The 24,945-nt window shown below is 37.5% G+C and overlaps 1 protein-coding gene and 1 pseudogene across 1 annotated transcript in view; one reads left to right on the top strand and one right to left on the bottom strand.

The window, feature by feature from the left end:
• The window catches only part of XIAP (X-linked inhibitor of apoptosis), a 41,545-nt gene extending 16,878 nt beyond the window's left edge, over window positions 1-24,667 (bottom strand). Inside the window, exons 1-6 of the mRNA XM_063083754.1 lie at window positions 24,381-24,667; window positions 6,607-6,771; window positions 3,837-4,742; window positions 2,375-2,474; window positions 772-850; window positions 43-85 (exon numbers count right to left, since the gene is read on the bottom strand). Coding sequence (XP_062939824.1) covers window positions 43-85; window positions 772-850; window positions 2,375-2,474; window positions 3,837-4,710 — 1,096 coding nt within the window. The 5' untranslated portion in view covers window positions 4,711-4,742; window positions 6,607-6,771; window positions 24,381-24,667. The remainder of the gene's footprint in view (window positions 1-42; window positions 86-771; window positions 851-2,374; window positions 2,475-3,836; window positions 4,743-6,606; window positions 6,772-24,380) is intronic.
• Window positions 8,844-10,965, top strand: LOC134368422 (partitioning defective 6 homolog beta-like; annotated as a pseudogene).
• Window positions 24,668-24,945: the final 278 nt, after the last annotated feature.

Here is a 24,945-nt window from a genome sequence, read left to right as displayed (position 1 = left end):
CAGTAAAATTAGAAGTATACTTATGTTAATAAGCATATTTACCAATTCTTTTAGTTGGTGATGGTGTTTTTTCAGCAGTTGTTGCCTAAAATAGAAATATCCATTGTAAGTTAGAATTCTCTTTGGTAGAAGGCAATTACATCAAATTGAAAAGTTACATTAATCATAAATTTGAAATAAATTGGCTTTATTCCAATTCAACATATGAATATTCACAAGAGGTATACCTGATGGAGCTAGAAAAAAGTTAAAAAGAGAATCTAATCCAATCCCTTCACTTTACAGACAGGAAGCTGAGGCCCAGGAAGATAAATGACCTCATGGAGGCAAGAGTTAACCATCTTGACAACTCTGGTCTCCCATTCTAGTCCAGGATTCTTTCTACATATTACTAATGCCTTGGTCACCCCAGTTCATCGTATCAATTTAGATACATTTTTGAGATTTTAAGTATCGTCTGCAAAAAGTTTAAAACCACTTATGAATACAAAGCACATTATATGAAAGTCTAATTTCAGAAGGCTAAGGGACATCAATATTTTAGTTCTTCAAGCCCATTTTTGCCTACAGTGGTACTTAAATCAGTTCATCCTGATCCTCTTTTCACAAATTTGCTCCATGTTAAGAATAAGAAGCACTCTTCAAGTTCTCCCCTTTAAAGCTAACCATGTATTATTCATTACAATACCATACTGCGAAATTTACCAAAGAAATAACTGTAAAACAAATGATATAATATTTGAAAGTATATATTACACATATGGGACTTACCAGAGATTCTTCAAGTGAACGGGTTAAATGAATATTGTTTATATATTCTTGTCCCTTCTCTTCTAACAGATATTTACACCTAAACAATTAAAAGAAAGTTAAACTTTACTAGGTGATAAATTACTAAAGTATAAGGCAAGATATAATCTGCATCATATTAATTACATTAACGTGCTTTTCGGTATTTCTAAGGAGCCACAAAGTAAAATGTTACCTAATTCCCTATCCAAATGTTATTTTGAAGTTAAAAGAAGTTCCCTTTGTAGGGCTGGCCCATGGCTCACTTGGGAGAGCATGGTGCTGACAACACCAAGTCAAGAGTTAAGATCCCCTTACTGGTCATCATTTAAAAAAAAAAATTGTTATGCTACTTATGCTAATGTTAGAATAGCAAAAAATACCAACTTGAGAATTTCAACTTTTAAGCAAGAGTTATTAAATTGGCACCTTCACATTTATTTATTTTTGGGGGCAGCTGGCTGGTACAGGGATAGAACCCTGGACCTTGGTGTCATTAGCACCACGCTCTGACCAACTGAGCTAACTGGTCAGCTCTCAAACAGTTAATCTAACAGGTTTTTTTTTTTTTTGTCTTTTTCGTGACCGGCACTCAGCCAGTGAGCGCACCGGCCATTCCTATATAGGATCCGAACCTGCGGCAGGAGCGTCGCTGCGCTCCCAGCGCTGCACTCTCCCAAGTGCGCCACGGGCTCGGCCCTCTAACAGGCTTTATTTAGAAGATTAACCAGCTGTACATTTAACAGGAATTCTTTAGGCTTGTTTCTCTTTTTTTTGACGAGGTGGGGTGGCTGACTGGTATGGGGATCTGAACCCATGACCTTGGCGTTATAAGGCTGTGCTCTAACCAACTGAGATAACAGGCCAACCTAGGCTTTTCAATCTTTCCTTTTAAGGCTGTTTAAGGCTAAGATTTCTTTTCAAATGATTACTCTGAAGTTTTAAATTGTACTATGTTATAGGCCAGAAATTCAAATCACTTATATACCTGTGTACTTTAAAAGTACACACTTATATACCTGTGTAGTTTAAAGAGGCAAGATGGCAAAGAGACAATTAGGGTATGTTATTGTCGTAAGATGCCACTGATTTTAAGCATGATTATTTTATGTACCACCTAAAACTGCTGCTAATTAAATTATAACCCATCACCAGATGTGTCTTGATTTCAGAGGTCTTAAAATGTGAACAACTGTATGTCTTATAATCAACAAGATACATTAATATTTCCTAGCAGCTATGATAGCTTCTTGAGAAATCTCCTTGGCAACATGGGCTCTTGTACCCATCATGAAAGAGCTGACTTCCAACAAAAAAAATGTATATGTTTCCTAATTTGGTGTCTAGAAATGGAATATTCTGAATGTCACAGATATGACACATAAGCAGTGAATGTTTTGGTCACCAGAAAAGGCTTAGGTGAATTTTTTTTTCCCTATAAAGCAGGTGACCACATTTTTATAAACCTGGTGCAAATTTTAAGCCAGAGTGAAGACAAAAATAGTTGAGGTGAAAAGTAATTCAAGTCTTCTCACTGCATACTGTCCAACCTGCCTGTTACTGAATGAACAATTAAATATCTTACCCTGGATACCACTTAGCATGTTGTTCCCAAGGGTCTTCACTGGGCTTCCAATCAGTTAGCCCTCCTCCACAGTGAAAGCACTTTACTTTATCCCCTTCGCCTAAGAAAACACACAAGTAAAAATATGTGTATTTGTGCCATTAGAAGCTTACACAAAAATACCCATTTGAGCACCTAAAAATTAACCATGTCTAAATTACATGACTCAATTGCATAGCTTAAAAGAAGACATTCAAATTGATAGACATCTAAGTAATAGATTTGAATCTTTATCATTTGAGGAAGAAATACACACTAAATTCCCTGATTCAATCCGAGGTATTTTATAGGAGACAAAAATAAAATTGCCCAATTTTTATGTTAAAAACTACAATTGTTACATTACTTTTAATGTATGTCATTTGGGCCATCAATATTGCACTTACTCTGTGAAACTTTAAATCAAGTTATGGTCCAAGTATTAATAATAAAGTTCAGCATAATGAAATTACAAGGTAAAGTTCTCTAGGGTTTATAGCTGCATGACACTAAACAAACCTTCAAGAGTACTATATGATGCTATATAATAAAATCTTTTGAAATAATTATTTTACATTTTGGCACTATTCAATCCTAAAATAAATGGGTCAGATATATAATGGTATAATTTTTTTTTTAACTCCTTGGAAGCTTCCACACCAATGCACCTTCTTGACATGTCTATAGCAGTCTATTTGAAAAGCACTCATTTGAAGCAATAGGCACAATATAGGGCAGCTTTCAAATACAGTCTATATAATAAAGGTAGATGTCAATTTTATCTTTATTTTTTTAGCAGCTGGTTGGTACAGGGATTGAACCCTTGGTCTTGATGTTATCGGAACCACACTCTAATCAAGTGAGCTAACGGGCCAGCCCATAGATGTCAATGTTAACGTGAGCCAAACTAAACTCTCTAGTGTTAACTCTTTTTATACGGTTGTTGTGAGGCTTAGAGAAAATGCATGTAATGCATGTATTGAGCACATATAGTAGGTGCTTAATAAATGGTAGCAACATCAAGGTCAAGGGTTCAGATGACCTTACTGCACAGCCGCCAAAAAAAAAAAAAAAAAAAAAAAAAAAAAAAAAAACCCAAAAACCAAAAACCAAACACCAAAAACCAAAATAAATAAATGATAGGTACTATTGCTACCAGGCCCATTCTTCTATCAGGGATATCTGCCATCTTTTGCATGTCATCCCTCTCCTGACCAATTACACAAAGATAAACATGACTCATAACATGGTAGTCTTTTTCACATAATTCATTAGTCACATTACCAATTTCACATAAGGGTTCACAGATTAATACTGACATTAAAAAAACACACCAGCTTATACCTAAATATTTAGTTAAGGAGGCTAAATGCATCTATTTACTTTCTAGGAGCCCTGGGATAGTTGGAAAGTTATTATTTACTGGTTTTATAACAAAGTTTACCTAAAGCATAAAATCCAGCTCTTGCAAGCTGCTCCTTGTTAACTGAGTACATCCATGTCCCAAAAGTAATGATCCGTGCTTCATAATCTGCCATGGCTGGATTTCTTGGAAGATTTGTTGAATTTGGGAAACTCCTATCAGAACTCACATCAGATTCACTTCTAATATTAATGTTCCGGCCCAAAACAAAGAAGCAATTAGGAAAGTGTCTCTTGTGTTCTGACCAGGCACGATCACAAGGTTCCCAATTTTTCAGTTTTCCACCACAACAAAAGCACTGCACTTGATCATCAATACCTGTGTAGTAGAGTCCAGCACTAGCTAACTCTCTTGGGGTTAAGTGGGCATAGTCTGGCCAGTTTTGAAATGACTTTAATCTAGCTTCTTCATTACACATGGCAGGGTTCCTCGGGTATATGGTGTCTGATATATCTACAACCTGTCCAGTTCTCAAAAGATAGTCTGCATGAGTCTCAGATGGCCTGTCTAAAGCAAAACGATTTCTGTTTCCCAGACAGTTTTCAATTTTGAACTGACCATTTTGGACACCAGGATTTGTAGGTTGTGCGGCACTATTTTCAAAATAAAAGCCGTTGATAAATCTGCAATTTGGGGATACTTTCCTGTGTCTTCCAACTGCTGAGTCTCCATACTGCCATCTATCAACTGCTGCATGACAACTAAAGCACCGCACAGTATCTCCTTCACCAGTATAAAGAAAACCCGCTCGTGCCAGTGTTGATGCTGAAACAGGGCTACTACTTGGAAAATTAGCAAATGTTTTTAATCTATTGAACTCTTCTACAAATTCTTCATCCTTATTGATGTCTGCAGGTACACAAGTTTTAGATCCTTCAAAACTGTTAAAAGTCATCTTCTCTTGAAAATAGGACTTGTCCACCTTTTCTAAAAAGAGAACATTCCATTAGGAAATCCAAAATGTGAAACACAAGCAATATACTGTTGATATTGAGCTAACAAATTACCCACTGGTAACATAAAAATAATTACACAATCTCTAAGAAACATTCTAATTCTAAAAACTAGAATTCTATATTACCACATGATTCAAGTTATAAAGTAAAATCTACCATTTTTATTTTTTCTTTTTGAGGAAAATAGTATTTAAGCAGGTAGAATAGAACTATTAATTTTTAAATGCTCATTTTACATAAACATGGAAACTATGTGATGTGGAATATATCCTAATTATTAATCACATAAAATCATTAATTAGGAAAAACATGAAAGAAGCATAAAATATGCAGATTATTAAAGTCTATGCATAATTGTTATAATGGATTATTGTATATTCAAAGCATCAAAGTTCAGTTTTTACAATTTTATTTTATTTTTTTTATTATTATTTTTTACTAAAGATGACCCGTAAGGGGATCTCAACCCTTGGCTTGGTGGTGTCAGCACCACGCCCAGCCAGTGAGCAAACCGGCCATCCCTATATAGGATCCGAACCCGTGGCCTTGGTGTTATCAGCACCGCACTCTCCCGAGTGAGCCACAGGCCAGCTCTAGTTTTTACAATTTTAAAATAATGTTCAGAACATTAATGAATTAATTTTTAATATTTCTTTACTTTTTTGCTTAGCAAAAATAAGTTTTATTCACATATTTGTTCCATTGTGTTCTTCAAGAGCATCAGGGCTGGCTGGTTAGCTCAGCTGGTTAGAACGTGGTGCTTATAACACCAAGGTCCAGGGTCCATCCCTGCACTGGCTAGCCACAAAAAAAAAAAAAAAAAAAAAAAAAAAAAGGAACATCAAATGATGGAATTGAATCATTCCATATATATAAAATACTGCCCTCTAGAGGGTAGCTCAGGAAAAATCCCAAGTATTTGCATACTTTAATTGCAGAGTTACTTTTGCTATCAACTTCCCTCGATCAAGGAACAATCTGTTCAAATGGAAGAGAAGTACTGTTGCAGTCTCATTACAACTGCCAAATTAAGGGCCAGCCCATGGCTCACTTGGGAGACTGTGGTGCTCATAATACCAAGGCCATGGGTTCGGATCCCCTTACCAGTCATCTATTTTTTTTTTTTTTTTTTAAAAAAAGAACTGCCAAATTACAGCTGTCTCATATTTAACCCAAATACCAAAGGGAACCAGTTGGGTTATGAGAAGAGTGGCAAGATAATTTATCCTCTAAACTCAGACACTTTTGAAAGTGAAAAATGATACTACTACTGATTACCCTAGGACAACAGGCATAAGTAAGGGTTGCCCCAGGCAAACCAGAGCTGTGGTACCCCTAGCTATGAGGCAAACCTGGTTCTCCAGAATCTCCCACATTGCCTGATACTGTGCTCAGTATATGCTTGTCAAATGCAAAATAAGAGATTGGTCACAATGACTCTGTACTTCATATATGCATCAACTGATTTCTAGATAAGAGTTAGCCAGACCTTTTGGCATTACGTCGGCACAATATGTCTTATAACATCATGTCTCTTGGAGTAATATTCAACACAAGGCTTCTCTCTTGCAAGCTGGCAATGGAATTCAGTCTTTCTTGGCCTTGTCAATTTACAGTGGTATTCACATGTACCGCAAGAACTGAATTATATCTGCATACAATAATTTTTGGAACACAGTCTCCATGACTTTTGATTATCATTTCCCACATGTCTGAAGACATTCTGACATTACCTTCATAACAAGCTGGATGACAAAAATCAAGATTCAAAGAAACCAGAGCTGGCTGATAGCCTAATGAGTTAAAATTCAATAGTGATAAGTGTAAACTCTTACATTCTGGTTTTAAAAAATTTGTTGCACAACTGAAGGAAGATGGAGACTTGGTTTGGAAAGAAGTCACTTAAGAGGGGGAAAAAGAAGGCTGGCCAATTAGCTCAGTTGGTTAGAGTGCAGCTTTGCAACACGAAGGTCAAGAGTTCAGTTCCCTGTACAGGCCAGCTGCAAAAAAAAAAAACAAAACGTAAACCTCCAGATTAAAAATTGGGATTTTAGTTGATTGCAAATTTATTATGAGCCAACGTTACATGGCTGCTAAAAAACTTATAGCAACTTCAGGCTGGATTAGTGTCCAGATGTGCAACACCCAGATGCAATTCAACTACATACTGAATATTATTTCCAGTTCCAAACACATTTTAGAAGGGACATTAACAAAGTTTAATGTCCTTAGAGTGCAATCAGGATGATGAAAATTATACCATCTGAGGAATATCTGGAAGAGGTGAGGATGTTTATACTAAAGGGGGAAAAGATTTCTGATGGGAAGGGTGAAGAGGATAGCGTAACTACCTTAAAATATCTAAAATATTGGGCCGGCCCGTGGCTCACTCGGGAGAGTGCGGTGCTGATAACACCAAGGCCCCGGGTTCGGATCCCATATAGGGATGGCCGGTTCGCTCACTGGCTGAGCGTGGTGCTGACAACACCAAGTCAGGGGTTAAGATCCCCTTACTGGTCATCTTTTTTAAAAAAAATAAAAATAAAAATAAAATAAAATAAAATAAAATATCTAAAATATTGGGCCGGCCCGTGGCTCACTCGGGAGAGTGTGGTGCTGATAACACCAAGGCCCCGGGTTCGGATCCCCTATAGGGATGGCCGGTTTGCTCACTGGCTGAGCATGGTGCTGACAACACCAAGTCAAGGGTTAAGATCCCCTTACCGGTCAGCTTTAAAAAAAAAAAAAAAAAAAAAATCTAAAATATCTAAAAGGCTGTCATGTAGAAAAGGGATCCAAATTCTGTGTAAGATTTTAACCCAATACAAGGATGAACTTCATACAACAATCAATAGCACTACAAAACTGATTGGGTTGCTTATAGATTATGAGTTCCTCCCATCACTGGGAGGGACTTCAACATGGACTAGGAGACTGGATTAAAGATTTCCAAGTCTATAATTACCCTGAAGAACTAATACTCAATATAATCTAAAACACATGGAAATTACCTTCCCTGGTCTAAGTTTTATTTCTCAGGTCAATCAAAATAGACAGAAGTGTAAAATCAAAGATATACTGTTGGCTGGCCAGTTAGCTCAGTTGGTTAGAGTGAGGCCTTGTAACATCAAAGTCAAGGGTTCAGATCCCTGTACTGGCCAGCCACAAAAACAAAAACAAACAGCAACAACAGCTATATATATATTATTATATATATATATTGAATAATATTATACATTATTCAACACAAGCAGGAGAATCTCTATTTGAAGCTTTCAAGTGGAGACCTTATCTTCACAGGGGTTATTAGCATGCTAATATTTAAATTTCACTGTTTTGAAAAACAGATATTGATTCAGAAGCACTCAACAGAACACTGCATATACACTATCAAAAGTGTGAGCTTTTGGATAAGGGTGAGAAAACAACATTACCAGAGAGGTTAAGAGTAAAAGGGAGAAAGATGACTAACAAAAGACAAACCTTGGGGATGGATGGGGGGAGGCACCAAGGGATGATAGAGGGTAAAAAAACACTAGGATCTAAGTGAAATGAAGGTGGGGAAATGATACTGCAGATAATAAGCATATATATATATACATATATATGTATGGAACACAGGAATTGTGAATATAGAAGAAAATGGGGTATGAATATTAGAGAAGGGTGATAAAAAGGCTTTGGATGTGAAAAGGTCTGAGTGCAATAAAATACGCTGAGATAACTTAAGGCTTCTCTGTGAAGGCATTCTCAGGTTTTGCACTGGGTAAGCAGAAAGACAGGAGGGCATAGACAGAGAAAGACTTCAAAGAAAGCTTTTGTATAAGGGGGCTAGGCAGTTACGAATCTTGAGGGTAACAGTGGTTGAGAAAAACAGCACTATGGAAGCTAACAATGGCACAAAAAGGACCAGCAAGCAGTGGTGCATGTTTTATGAGGGGTTTGGAAGATTTTAATATGGTGATATGTTATAAAGGCGTAAAATATACATGCACACACACGTTTAGCCTAGTCAACTATTTAAGGAGAGACAGGCATCAAGGAGAGGAGGTTAACTGCTAACCCAGCCATAATGTGGGAATGCGGGTGAGAGCAGAGACACACAGAAAACCCACCTACCCGGTATCTGCACACAATACAAAAGTTACTAACTCCTCCAGCTTTTTATTATTAAAGCTTTCAAACATGTTGAATAAAGGTTATTTTAATGACTTAAAGGATAGGAAATACAGTGTATAATAGACTGCCACTGTGTGAAAACATATGAACAAGACCCAGAAGGAAATATTTAATAAATCAGAAAAAGATGTTTTTGTAGGGCCGGCCTGTGGCTCACTCGGGAGAGTGCGATGCTGATAACACCAAGGCCACGGGTTCAGATCCTATATAGGGATGGCCGGTTAGCTCAATGGTTGAGTGTGGTGCTGACAACACCAAGCCAAGGGTTAAGATCCCCTTACCGGTCATCTTTATTTAAAAAAAAAGTTCTTGTAACACCAAGGTCAAAGGTTCAGTTCCCTGTACAGGCCAGCCACCAAAAAGAAAAAAAAGAAAAGAAAAAGATGTTAAGGTGGCAGGATTATAGGTGATCTTTTTCTCCAAAATGTCTTTAATAATATTGTCACTTCAAATCTCTCTAGGGGGAAAAAAAACAAAAACAAAAACAAAAACAAACAAAAAAACCAAAAACCCAAAAAATTAAATTAAAAAAAGTGAAACAAATGAACAAAAAATCTCTCAAGGGGGCTGGCTGGTTAGGTCAGTTGATTAGAGGGCAGTAACACCGAGGTCAAGGATTCCTGTACTGGCCAGCAGCCAAAAAACAAAAATAAAGAAAAAAAATAAATAAAATCTCTCAAGTTGGTGCACTTCGCACCTGGTCCTGGGGGAAGAGGCAGAGAGCAAGGAGGTTGATGGGGCATTGCCCCATTCTGCCCCTCCTCCCCCTTCCAGCCAAAGCTCAGCAGGAGGGAGCCGCGTTCTCACCTGCAGCACCAGGGTACCAGAAGCACAGCAGTAGAGTTCTGCACTCTGACCCAGTTGCCTTTCCAGGTGCATCTGGTGGGTTGTGAGCACCTGGACGCATGCGCCGGCCCACCCAGCGCTCCCAAGGGCAGCCCTGTGCTCAGTGAACCTTGACCAGCTGTACAAGGTGACAAGCAGCAGCGTCCTGGGGGTGAAGAGTAGGTTTGGTGCTGAATTTTGTTAGTTTTCACTAGGAAGAGCAAAACTTGGAAAATTTGAGGAGTTTGAAGGACTACTGCAATATGTTTATAAGATACCTAACGTTGACATTTTAGTAGACTAAGCAGACATCCAGGGAGACTTACAACCTAGAAATAATGATGACAATTATCATAAAGCTGTTTCAACAGCCAACCCACTGCTTAAGATTTTTATAGAAAAGAAGCAGCAGGCAACAGTGCCTTTGGTACAGATATACTAACAGAGAAGAAAAATGTTTTGACTGATGCATTGTGTTCTGTCAACCACAGAAAAAGGCCATATTCAGTCACCAGTATGCCCCAAGACTTTAGACCTGTATCTTCTATCATAGATGTGGCCAGAAACCCATCAAAGAATTCATCTTTACAAACATGGCACTAAACTTTCCCTAGGATTTCAGCCTAAGGGAGACACCACATGGCTTAAAGTCCTAGGGATCTTTATATTCTGGCTTGTTCCAGGCGGTCTGGCTCACAGCACAGGACTATTAGCTGCTAATGATGAAGTTTTAGAAGTAAATGGTATATAAATTACAGAGAAGCATCTCAATCAAGTAACAGACATGATGACTGCAAACAGCAGCAACCTCATAACATGAGACAGCAAACCAGGAGAATAATGTTGCTGGGAACAGTCGGACTTCTAGCAGCTCTAGCCAACCTACTGATAATAGCCTTCTTGGCTATCCACAGCAGACTGAATCCAACTTTGAGCCAAAGGATGAAGACAGTGATGAGGATGACATTATTATTGAAGATAATGGTACGCCACAGAAGATTGTACAAGCTGTTTCTACTACCAAAAGCCTGGAATTGTTAACACAAATAGAACAAAATCAGTTTTGAGGCTGGACAGAATGACTTTATTCCTTCTAATTAAATGAGCTTTAGCAAGTGCCACAAAGAGAATTTGAAACAAATGCTCCATGTCAAAAACTCTTGGAAGATGGAACAATCATAACATTATAAAACCATTGTTTTGAATGTTTTCTGAGCGAGGATGTCATAGGACTTGTAAATTTGGCTAGTTTAAGACCTTTTAAACCTGAGCCAATGATCTAGAATAGACATGAGAACAATAATATTGTAAGTTTAAACAGCTATTAAAATAAATAAAAACAGAAAGTAGATTAGTGGTTGCTTAAGGCAGGGGAGGGGGGGAATGAGGAGCGATTGCAAATGGTTACTGGTTTCTTTCTGGAATAATGAAAATGTTCTAAAATTAGATTGTGGAGATGGTTGCACGATTCAGTGAATTTACTAAAAACCACTGAACTGTACACTTTAAATGAATTTTATGGTATGTGAATTGCATATCCATGATGCTGGAATGGCTGGTTGGAGTGTGGTGCTGATAACACCAAGGTCCAGGGTTCAATCCCTGTACCAGCCAGCTGCCAAAAAAAAAAAAAAAAAAAAAAGGTGCTAAAGTGTTATTTATATATATATATATAATATGTATAAATATACATTTCTATTTAATATATATATATATATATTTGACGGCTGGTCAGTGTCAGAATCTGAACCCTTGACCTTGGTGTTATATAACGCCACATTCTAACGAACTGAGCTAACAGGCCAGCCCTAAAATGTTACTAAAATAGTAGTTTGATAATTGTTAGTACAAACTTTGGTGGGTGAGAAGTGATTTTAAGTCTAAAACAAAGGGATCTTTGCTAATTAAATTATGTGCTTTTGATATGCAAAGATGGAATGTTACAGTACATTTCAGAACTATGTGCAAGGACTAAGTCATTTCTGTTTGAAGTGGTTACATATTTAACTTGTTACGCAGAGCCAAGTTAATTTTTCGTTTAACTACATTCTTTAAATTGTAATGTGAAAAGGTTTGAATCTATCTTTTTTTTTTTTTTTTTTTAAAGATGACCAGTAAGGGGATCTTAACCCTTGACTTGGTGTGGTCAGCACCACGCTCACCCAGTGAGCGAACCAGCCATCTGTATATGGGATCCGAACCCGGGGCCTTGGTGTTATTAGCACCGCACTCTTCCAAGTGAGCCATGGGCCGGCCCTGAATCTATCTTTTTTGATACTCTGAGGACCTTAGGTCTCCTGTTCCCAGTATTTTTATTTTTTAATGTTGTTTTCTGTTGCTAATTGTACAAAATTACTTTCTGAAATGCATTTTTCCCCGAACTTCTATGAAATCAATCCAATTGGCTGTTTTTAGAAGTTGCTTTCCATGTTATGAAGCACTGAAGCTATGTTCTTGAATTATGAAATTCTGTGCCAAGTGTTCACATTGGTGTTTGTCCATCCTATAGCCTATGTATTTATAAACTAATTCCAAATAGGTATAATTTATGTTTTAAAAAGCAATTAATTTCATTGATGTGGTATAAGAGACTCTCTCCTTTAAACTAATTTTTGTCCTTATTCACAATCTCACTGGAAGCTTTCCCCTTATTTTCTGTGTCTAGATGTTTATTGGTATGCTTTTGTACTCTTATTTTTTTGGCAGCCGGCCTGTATGGAGATCCTAACACTTGACCGTGGTGTTATAACACTGCGTTCTAACCAACTGAGCAAACCGGCCAGTGCTGTACTCTTTTAATGTTTTCAAGTAGTGTGAATGTTTTGGATATAAAATGTACCAAGATTAAAAGATTTTTACACACAGGACAAACTTGTGTACTTTTTTATACAAAGATTTTGGATTTTCTTTAATGAGATTATTCTAGGAACACTGCTTAAACTTTAGGAGAAATATGTGGTATTTACCACTGACAGGGAGAGTTTATCCATATTATTTTCATTAGGTTATTTAGTTCCCACCCATCCATTTAGAACAAGTAAAGCAAAGCTGCTTTCATTTTTTGCCTAATTTCTTTGGTATCTGTCATTGTACAATGCTCACAAGCAATATCAGAAAGCATATAAATTTCCTATGATTTATGGATAATTCCTCCTAAAGCTATTTATTAATTAATTTTATGGTAGGGCTAGTATGAATGCTTTTAAAACAGCTGTGTGCTATTAAAACAATGAAGAATCAAATGACAATTTTGAAGGATATTTTCCATATATGGCAAAAATATATTAAGAAATTAATTCTTGATTAAATTTAAAAAACCTCTAATGTTAAAGCAATAGAAAAAAAAAAATCCCACGCAGAGAAAGATTTTAAGATTTATTAGAACACTGTACTAGCCAGCCACCAAAAAAAAAAAAAAAAAAAGTATATTATATATATATATTATATATATGTATGAACAATACTCAGAAATGTATTTAAGTATTAAGCTTCCTAATAAAAATATGCATTACCTGAAATGAAAGTTAAAGTAATTTAAGAAAAAGATATTTGGGCTTAAGCAATTTTAAAAAACAATCTACTCCACAATATCATGAGTCGCAGTTATCACAGCGTCTTAGAAAAAAGAAAAACAAATAGTTTTCACAAATATACCAGACACTAAAGAAAATTTTGACTCTAAAGATTAACACAAATTTAATTATTTTAAATGGCTAACTAGGAAACTATCTCTGATGACTGAAAATTAACTATTGAAAGTCCAAAATAGCAGTGTATATCCCTGTACTGGCCAGCACCCTCCCCACCTTCCCTATACCCCCCGCAAAAGCAGTGTATAACAAATCACTGTTCTTAGATCTCTACAATTTGCTTTTCACCTTTCTGGTCTCTGGATGAAATTCATTCGATCTCTACAGGTTCACTTAATGAACTACAAATACTTAACATTATTCCTGCAACCAAGGGCTTAGCCTCTCATCATCAAAAAGCATTTATTAAGTCACCATATTTATGTGGCACAGTACAAAGGGGAATGAAATGATTGTTATGGGTTGAATTGTGTCCCCTAAAAAGATATGTTAAAGTTCTAACCACTAGTACCAATGAATGTGACCTTATTTGGAAATAGGGTCTTTGCAGATGTAATCAAGTTAAGATGAGGTCATTAGAGTAGGCTCTAATTCAATATGGTTAGAGTTCTTATAAGAAGAAAAGAGACACAGACATAGAGACACACAGGGAAGATGGCTATGTAAAGACAGAGGCAGAGACTGGTGTGACACATCTATCTACAGTTAAGGAACACCAAGGATTAATGGCAATACCAGAAGCTAAGAGAAAGGAATGGAAGAGGTTCTCTCCCAGAGCCTGCAGAGAGAGCATAGCCCTTCTGCTACCCTGATTTTGGACTTCTAGCCTCCAGAACCATGAGAAAATAAATTTCTGTTATTTTAAGCCACCTAGTTTGTGGTACTTTGTTATGGCAGCCCTAGAAAACTAATATAATGATGTTAAAAATAAGACAGGCATTATGCAAGCAATATAACCCTACTAGTTCCCACTCCATTACTATTATGCTAACTGAAATACATTATATAAAAGCATCTGTTCAATGAAATACATTATATAAATATAGGCATCTGTAAATTCAAAAACATATTTTAAAAAAAATCTCATCTATGACATCTTTGCTGATTCTTTCCCTGAAAACCCCAATAGTATCCACTATCTTCATTACCTAATTTGCTGATGGCCCACGTTATACTACAATAAGATTTAATAATTTTGCATGTGTTTATGTCTGTATGTGTGTGTATCCTTGTTAGACTGAAGATGCCTTATTGCACGGGTGGTGTCTTATTACATTTGTATCCTCAATGCCTAACACACAATAGTGCATAATAAATGTTAGGCAAAAGAATGAATGTTGAACCACCTCCATTAGGCCATTGCTGTTATTATTCCACATTCTACCCACCACCTCCCCTGGCCTCTTGAGACCACTGTGGGTACTAAAAATTGTTCATATGCCACAGTTCCTAGGAAATGTGACCAAAATAGGAAATATGTGCCCACAATGCAAACTATATAATTCTCCAGTGATAAAAACCTATACTAAAATCACATTTCAAAAATATAGTAGGGCCGGCCCCTGGCTCACTCAGGAGACTGTGGTGCTGATAACACCAAGGCCACGGTTTCGGATCTTTATATAGGGATGGCCGGTTCGCTCACTGGCTGAGCGTAGTGCTGACAACACCAAGTCAAGGGTTAAGATCCCCTTACTGGTCATCTTTTTTTTAAAAAAAAGAATTTTCATAGTAACATAAAAACATTTTATATGTGCAAATCAAAAATCATAATTTAAATTTATCTTGTTCAGCCTCCAAGCTTATGCCAGCTGTGTATAGAACTGTCTCTCTTCCAAATACATGTATTTATAACAAAAAACATTTTTAAAAAAATAACATTTATCTTAAGATTCTCTTTTTGATCATTACTTGCTGAAATGTTACGTTTTTCTCATCAGTCTCCTTTTTTTCCTAAAGAAGGTCCAGGGTAGAGATACTCATCAAATAAACAACATTCCCTGACCCAATGGAGGTCAATCCCTCTTTTAATTATCTTAACATATTAGTCATAGACAGTTCTCTGTTTATTTTTTATTTATTTATTTTGGCAGCTGGCCGGTACAGGTATCAAACCCTGGACCTTGGTGTTACCAGCACCACGCAGCTAAACAATCAGCCAATGGTTCCCTGTTTAGAAAGAGCATGTTAGGCTGGCTGGTTAGCTCAGTTGGTTAGAGTGCAGTCTTATAACACCAATATCATGTGTTCAGATCCTAGTACCAGCCAGCCACAAAAACAAAGAAAGAGCATTTTGATTTACTACATGCACTTTGTTGTAGCATCTAGGAAATGTATCTACGCAAATGAATCATAGTATAAAAAGTTATATTTTAAAATAATATGCCCCAAATGAAAAGGGTATACATATTATTTTAAATTTCAGCTTTTTATACTATGATACATTTACATAAAAATCCAATTTTTAGTCAAATTGTTCATTTACACTACTGAGGTTCTTCAAACCACAAAGAATATTTCCTCTTAACTTTAATTTAAAACTTTAATTTTTGAGGTTAATTACATTAAGTCAAATCAAAAGTTCTTTTCCACACTTACCACACAAAAAAGGTAATTATGTGAGGAGATGGATACATTAATTTGCTTGACTGTAGTAACCATTTCACTATGTACTCATCTATGTATATCAAAACATCATGTTGTACACCTTAAATATACATAATCGAAAAATTTTAAAAATAGATATGTATAAAACACACAACAAAAAAGTTATTTCCCTAAAATTAAGCACTAGAGCCATTCAAATAACTGAATGGCATTAACAAGCACTTCACACATAAGCTCAGTCAATACTGCTGCCTACAATATATACTTGATTATTAAACCTACTTCTGCAAACACCTGAAAAGGCACACTGAGAATCAACAAAGTGAATATTAATTACGGGTTAATTTAGAAAGTCACAGAAATATTTAAATTTCTGCATAGTGCCCCTTTCACTCCCCATCTTTAGCAATTTATTTATCATAATTAACTACACACAGTTCCCTCAGGATGGACACACAGTAAGGTATTCCCTCATTTTTTCTTCAAAAATTATGGGACTGTGTTTCCCAAAAGAATGTCTTACATGAAGAATACACAGGATTCAGGCTCAAGAATTCACTACTGACCACTATTCTACCCTATCCTATTTCATTTAAAACTGTTCAGAACTTACAATTTATAGTGATCATTATGTTAATCAGTAGTCTTTGATTTAAAAACAAATCAACTACATTAAAAATAGTAGAACCTTAGGCCGGCCTGTGGCTCACTCGGTAGAGTGCGGTGCTGATAACACCAAGGCCATGGGTTCGGATCCCATATAGGGATGGCCGGTTTGCTCACTGGCTGAGCGTGGTGCTGACAACACCAAGCCAAGGGTTGAGATCCCCTTACCGGTCATCTTTAAAAAAAAAAAAAAAAAAAAATGGTAGAACCATGATACAGATTAATACCACCATGCTTATTCAGAGCTGACAGAGTTTGGACGTGTTGTCCCCACCAAAATTCATGTGGAAATCTGATCCCCAATGTGGCAGTGCTGGAAGCCCTCATGAATGGATTAATGTTCTCTCTGGGGGGGGTGGGGGTCCTGAGTGAGATCTCTATTAGTTCCCACGAGAGCTGGTTGTTTATAGGACCCTGGCACCCTCTCTCCCTCTCTCTGCTGCCTGCCACTTTCTGCCATGAGTAGAAGCAGCCTGAGGCCCATGCCAGATGCAACTGTCCCAGAATTGTAAGCCAAATAAACCTCTGTTCTTTATAAATTACCCAGTCTCAGGTATTTCTCTTACAGCAACACAAAACGGATTAAAACAGGAGCCCAGATGAAAACCTTTGCTAAAATCAATGCAGGCAGGGCCGGCCTGTGGCTCACTTGGGTGAGTGTGGTGCTGAGAGCACCAAGGCCCCGGGTTCGGATCCTATACAGGGATGGCTGGTTAGCTCACTGGTTGAGCGTGGTACTGAAAACACCAAGCCAAGGGTTGAGATCCCCTTACTGGCCATTAAAAAAATATATAATAAATAAATAAAAATAAATAAAATAAAATAAAAGCAGGCAGGAAAAAAAAAATCTCAAGATGGATACTAACCCAATTTTTAATACAAACAATTGTTGTCTTTTTAAAAAGGAGGGCGGAGGGAAGAATCCTACTACCCAGGCTTTGAACACTTTACTATATATCCTTCAAAAACCTTTTCTGTATGCATGTGCACATGCATGTTATGCATATTTTTAAGGGGATTTATTGTACACAGTAATTTACAACTTTTTTTTCATTTAATAATATATCATAAGCATCTTTCCATGTCTATATTTATCAGGATTAGACTGTTATTTGAAATGGATGACTAGGACCTGACTGTATGAATATATCAAACCATATCCATTCAAACTGTTGAACATTAATTTTAGATGTATATTTTAATTTTTTCCTAATTATTATTTAATTTAGATGTATATTTTTAAGAGACAATACACACATAATCAAACAATTCAAGAGGAACAAAAGGTGCATCCATTCCACCCCTGTATGTAAAACCTCCAGTATGCTTCCTAGAAGCAAGCACTCTCACCAGTTTCCTACGTATCCTTCCAGAAATGTTCTATGAATATACAAGCATGTACAAGCATTTTTAAAAACACAAATGTTAACATATTCTATATACAATTATGCACCTTCATTTCTCGACCTTTAGGAAGCTAAGTTTTTTACTATCATGAACAATGTTGGAGTAAATGTCCTTTTATCTAAAACTGCTTACATCATATTTGCTTTTAGCACCAATATCAAATGGTCTCAAATAGGAGTGTATCCTAGCCACCACCTCCTTTTAATCTCTCGTTTTTTTATTTATGGTTGACACATAATAATTGTACTTATTTATGGGTACAACTGACGTTTTGATCCATGTATACATTGTGTTAATGATCAAATCAGGATAATTAGCATTTCCATCACCTTAAACATTTATCATTTCTTTGAGATGAGAACATTCAAAAACCTCTCTTCTAGCTATTTTAAAATACACAATACATTATCATTAATTCTAGGAATCCAACTATGCAACAGAACACCAGGAAGAAGTATGAACAACTTATAAATCTATAAGAAAAAGATGAACACCTCAACAGAAAACAGGCAAATTTAGGGCTGGCTAGTTATTAGCTCAGTTACCTAGAGCGTGGTGCTGATAACACCAAGATCTAGGGTTCAATCCTTATACCAGCCAGCCTCCAAAAAAAAAAAAAAAAGAGGCAAATTTATAAACAGGAAATACTAATGGTCAACAAACATATACAAAAACCTCATTAGTAATCAAATAAATAAACATTTAAAAAGATACCATTTTTATCCTATTTGGCAAAGATCACCATCACTACCAACAAAGACACAGTGGCAAAGAAGGACTGGGACAACAGGTACTCTCCCTGGTGGAACTAAAAATTGGCACATCTTTTCTAGAGGGTAATCTGACAATGTTCTAAAAGTCTTAAATATATGATTACTTCTTAAACCACCCATTCTAGTTCTAAGCATATTCTCTAATAAAATCCATTCTAGTTCTAAGCATATTCTTTAATGAAATGATCAGGGATGTTTTTAAAAAATGTGTACATAGGGATGTTCAATAAAGTGTTCTTTACCAAAAAAAAAAACTCAATATCGAACAAAAGAGGACAGTACTATGGTAATATGGGACATTAGGCAACCATTAAAAACTCAGGTTGTAAGGGCCGGCCTGTGGCTCACTCGGGAGAGTGTGGTGCTGATAACACCAAGGCCACAGGTTCGGATCCCATATAGGGATGGCCGGTTAGCTCACTGGGTGAGCGTGGTGCTGACAACACCAAGCCAAGGGTTAAGATCCCCTTGCCAGTCATCTTTTAAAAAAAAAAACAAAAAAACCCCTCCAAAACAACAACAACAACAAAAAAACTCAGGTTGTAGAAGAATACTAAAGGATCAGGACATATGCTCACAATGTTGTATTAAGTGAAAAAAACTGGCTACAGAATAATATTGTACCATAAAATCCCAATTGTAAAAAATACATATATATAAAGACTTAGGCTGGGCTGGCTGGTTAGCTCAGTTGGTTAGAGTGTGGTACTGATAAAACCAAAGCCACTCTGCTGTCTATACTCATTTGACAGGTTTGTCTCCTGTCTAGATATGAATACGAAAATGATACAATGTAAAAGAAATTGTGCAATAAAGCTGGTTAAAAAGAAGTAAAAGAAGAAAAAAAAGAAATTGTGACACAATAAGTGACTACAAGCCAAATTAAAACAGTATAACATATTTAATGTGTCTACACGTACCAAACCCTATCTATAAACTAATTTTCCTTCTTCTTCATCCCATCATTTTAATTTACAGTAAATATTGCCTCTAATCTATCAAACACGCTGAAATGAAACTAAAAATTTCCATTTCTATTTGTTTTAATGTAAGGTCAAAATTTAATTATGGGCATGTGTGATTCTATAGCCCATCTTCTTTTCTTTTACCATGTTACCTTTTATAACTAAAATATGTAGTATGCATCATAGCCCTCATTTGAAATATGCGGAACCAGTGGTTCTGACTGGTTCTGACTTATCAAAGGTCATGTGGTCAGTAAATGACAATCAAAAGTCAAACCCAGTGATTATGACTGATATAAGTCTAAGGAACTTACTATAAAGATTACTGGCAGAAGGGGTAGTCCGGTGAGGTAGCAGAAAGTGTTCGGTTTCTTGCCCTTTCAAGGCTTAAAAGGGGCTGGCCAGTTAGCTCACATAGGTTAGAGAGTGGTATACCAAAGTCAAGGGTTTGGATCCCTGTACTGGCCAGCTGCCTCTCCGCCTCAAACAAAAAAAGGACTTGAAAAATTAGCTGGAGCCATAGAAAGGTAAATCACACAGACCCACGTTTTGAGGTCAGCAAAGTGATTACAGAAATAAGTATAAAAGTTCAAACCATACATAAGTATTTACAGATACCAGGAATGCACAGTGGCACCAGCTTTGCCCAGTTTAAGAAATCAGCCTTAACTCACTCAGTCTGACCTCTGACCATCTGAGTTCAAGCTATTCTCAGTCTCTATGGGTAAACTTCACTTTCCTCCATGACCCATATCCTTGAAAAAACATTATAAATCCATATCATGACAAGGTGAGTCACATGTATCCTTAACAAATACTGAGTACCAAATCATACCAAAATCAAATCCCAAAATGTACCAAATAGCAGAGCTACAACTATATCACAATTAAAAATAATAAAAGGGAAAAAGATAATAAAAGGGGCTGGCCAGTTACCTCACTTGAGAGAGCATGGTGCTAGAAACACCAAAGTCATGGGTCCAGATTCCTGTACTGGCCAGTGCCCCCCACCACCTCCAAAAATAGTCCATGCCAAGCCCTGCAAAACAGACACAAATATGCTAATTTTTCAGAATGTAGACTTTTTTGTATTATCCAGAAGGCCGTTGATGTTTTAATTTTTCATTTTGATCCAATACATTCTTCATACAAGCAGAGACATTCAGTCAATAATTTTTAAAACCAAGCACTTATTTACTACATGCCAGCCACTGTTAACACATTGATCTTTGATCGTACCTCTGCAATTTGACAGCTATTTGAATCTTGGGTGAGCCCTTTTGAGCTCCCACAAATTTTCTCTCCTGTTTTAAAATAATCCCAGAATCTCAAACCCAGAAGTCCCATTTCTCTTTCTTTTAACCTATTTTATACCCACCCTACAAAATAGAACAGGCCAGCTTTTAACACAGTAATGAAACATAGCACTCGAACCTCCAACAAATTAAAATTCAATTACTTAGCACACGAAATTTAAAAATAAATGAAAAAGAAAGAAATGAATGAAAGCACGTGAGAGTGCATGTGTGTCTGTGTGTGTGTGTATACGCGCACCGTGCGTGTTTTGGTACCTGGTCAGTAAAGGTATTCGAACCCTTGATCTTGGTGTTGTCAGCACCACACTCTACCAAGTGAGCTAACTAGCTAGCCATAAATGAAAGTATAAGTTATACCTTATTTAAGGTTTGTATCTCTACCTTGTTCTTAATTTCTCGTCCCTCTGAGATATTTACTCCAAACAGACTTGGCATTGTTTTTCTCAATAATATCTCAGATAATCAGCTTAAAAAACTATTACATTGGGTTTTGTATCTTTGGAATCAACTAGCCCAACCTGTTACTTTACAGATGAAGAAACTGGCATATAAACAATATGATCCCAATTCCTTATTCTATTCCAAACTTCACAAATTTTCTATAATAAACACATATCTCTTTTATAACTTAACATGTTCAAAATGCCCTTTCTGTGTTTTGAACCCAACAGAATAAACATATCAAAAGGCTGTGAAAAAGAAAAGAAATACGGAGGCACTGAGAGCCACAACCCCACAGCTAATTGGAAACAAAGTTGAGGCAAGAACCCAGGTCCCATGGCATCCAATCCAGGGCTCTTTCCACTGACCACACGACCTCTAAAATACGAAAACAGTATTTGTTAAATTCAGCAATCATTTCTTTTTATTTTACCACTACTGTTTTTGTCTCCTCAAATCTACTCACACAATGACCTTAAACAGTGCTAACAGATTACATTTTATAATGCTATTACCAGATTACCCCACAGAGATAAAGCTTGAGAACTGACAGCCCAGGGATAATCTCCCAGCCTCAAAAGAACAAGGGCAACCAGTTTGCCATATCCATCTGTGGAACCCTATCACATAGCACAATGCCTAGCACATGGTAGGTGCTCATAAATGCTTAATTTTATAAACCATAGCTTTCTTCCCCCCTATCTCACTAGCTACCAGACTTAAATAATAGACCAAACAAAAACAGTGAAATCTCATTATTTTACATTTGGGGTCTTTAAGCATTTACAATATAAACAGAAGATTTACTAAACAAATTAATGTTTACAATGAAAAATAAGGGGAACATTTGTGTCACTAAAATATTTCAAGCAGTAACCTAATTAACCGCTACATTGATTACAATAATTCTTACCTATTGAAATGGGCCTGACTAACCAACCTTTTAGTCAGCATTACTTTGTTAGCCTAGCTGGAATCATGGAATGCACTAGAAAGCAGTAAAATTACAGGTTTAGTACAAGGGGCACTGGATTAGAACCTAGACCCTAGTCCAAACTCTGCTAATAATCAGATAGGTAACACTGGGCAATTGACTTTTTCTTCTAGTCTCAATTAACCTATTCGTAAAAAGCAAAAGAGCTGAATTCCTAATCACCAGGGAACTTTCCAGTTTTAACCTGTTTTTTAAATGATTCTTATCCACAAAGATTTTATAATTCAGACTTTTTTCACTGTGTCAAATTTGATATTCTGAATGTGCTATAGTTTGCTACATTATTCGATAACCAAGAAGCTTAGCACATTTTCTGAAAATATATAAAGACTAGTAACATTTTTATCATACTCATGTTTTATATATGTGTGTGAACTTTAAAAAAAAAATTTTTTTTTTTTGGAGGCTGGCTGGTAAGGGGATAAGAACCCTTGACCTTGATGTTATAACATTGCACTCTGACCAACTGAGCTAACCAGCCAGCTGTAAAATTTGTTTTTAACTATAAAATCAATACTTGTTTATGTTAAGAAATTCAAACAGTATATTAGGCCACATGTGAAGTGCAAATACACCTCTTCTCCATAAGTAACCACTGTTAACATTTTTCTTGTGTATCCTTCAAGAAATTATGAGCAAATACAAGTATACATATGTATATGTGAGCGTGCATAATAAATCTTTTTAACCTAAACTCTTGCCAGTTATTGAAGGCGGGGCGGGGGATCTCAAAGCACCGGCTTTGATTAAGCACACTGAAATACATAGAAAGTAGTAGCAAAGACACTGGCACAAAGTAGTATACATTCGGAAATATGCCTTGAATTGAATACTCTTAATTCTGCTTCGAGGCTATGTGGAAAAATTTTGCAAAAGAATGGTGGGCAAGGAGCCAAATAACCTAGGTTCTAATCTAACTAGTCGGGTAACCTTAGGCAAGTCATGAAATCTTCCTGAGCCTTTGGTTTCTGCTTTTGTAAAATAACAGGGTTGGGGCTAAGATCCCTCCCAACACTAAAATGTTATAATTCTAAGATGGCCGTCTGTTACGGTGTTTTCTTGAACTGGCTGTAACAAATGTTATTAAGGTAAAAAAGAGAAGAAAGAAACACTAAAGCAACCTCCGGTCCTCCAAGGATAAATCTGAGACATCAGTTATCAAGTTATAGCTGTGAAAGAACTAGTGACATAATTATATTTGAAAGCAAAGTAGTAGATTATTAAAATCTGATGGGTTTTTACAAAGCTGATTGACGTTCTTTTTTATGGAGGTGGGGAGGGCTATTACTTAGTTTCAGCAATAAACACTCCTCCGACCCAGAAAACAACTTAAGTATATTATGGAGTTAAAATAATGAAACTGAAAATCAAATTGACATTTTGTTTTACAGAATAGGCTGAAGACGTGATAGGGCAGCAAAGGTTGGAAAGAATTACCAGTTAATTTCCTCTTCCGGAAGCTCTTTGGCCCCAATTCCCTCTGTTTCACGTGCCCTTCCCAGACGCACTCCACCCAACTCCATACGCGCCACAGGCATCAGATTGGTGGGAGGAGGGGTAACCCTTCCGATCATATTAAAAATAAAAAGTTCTTTAACTTGATTTACCTTAGGTGTCACGGGGCTTACGGAAGCAGCCCCACGGGTCCGAAGCCGCCCACCCGCCCACGCCTTCCTCCAGCAGGCCGGGGAACCCGGGCAAGGAGCCCTGGCCGTACCACTCCCGCCAGGCGGGTGGGTGGGCGAGGCCTTCCCGCCCTCCCCAGCAGCAACCAGCTCGAGGGGAGGGGGGAAGAGGGAAAAGGGGGGGGGGGAATGAGGGGAAAGCCCGCAAGAGCTGTACCCACCGCGCCAGAAGAGCCGGCCGCGATCGGCTTGGTCCGGAACAGAGGGTCTCGGAGGAGGGGCGGCCCGAGCCCCAATCTGGAAATGCCAATTCCGCTCCGCAGCCGGGCCCCTGGCTAGGGGAAGGAAACGGAAGTCCCTTCGTCTCCCTCACTCGCCTCCACCAGCCGGCCCATCCTCCGGAAGAACCTCGAGTCGGGAAACCCGAAGTGTGTCCACGTCAGGGCCTCAGAGACACCCGACACGGTCAGTCGATCTCCCGCCCCGGCCGCGCCACTGGGCCCCGGCAGTCTCCTTCCCACACCCCCGCCGGGAGGTCAGCCTCCTGCCCTGCGAAGCCCCTCCTTCTTCCCCCTCCGCCATTTTCGAATTTACCCCTTGGACCCGGGCCTTCCTACATTAGCGCCGAGCCCGTTCCGGGCGCAGCCAAGGTCCCGCCACTTCCTGGAGCCGGAAGGGGGTAGCCAGAAAAAACGAAGCCCTTTTTCCCACCCACCCCCTCCCCCTAGCTGGAAACGAGAACCCGACCGAGCGTGCACGCGTGCGCAGTGGACACCTTGCAGGCCC

This window comes from Cynocephalus volans, chromosome X (genome assembly GCF_027409185.1).
Source record: "Cynocephalus volans isolate mCynVol1 chromosome X, mCynVol1.pri, whole genome shotgun sequence".
NCBI lineage: Eukaryota > Metazoa > Chordata > Mammalia > Dermoptera > Cynocephalidae > Cynocephalus > Cynocephalus volans.
Note: the sequence above shows the minus strand (reverse complement) of the source record. Positions and strands in the feature narration are given on the sequence as shown.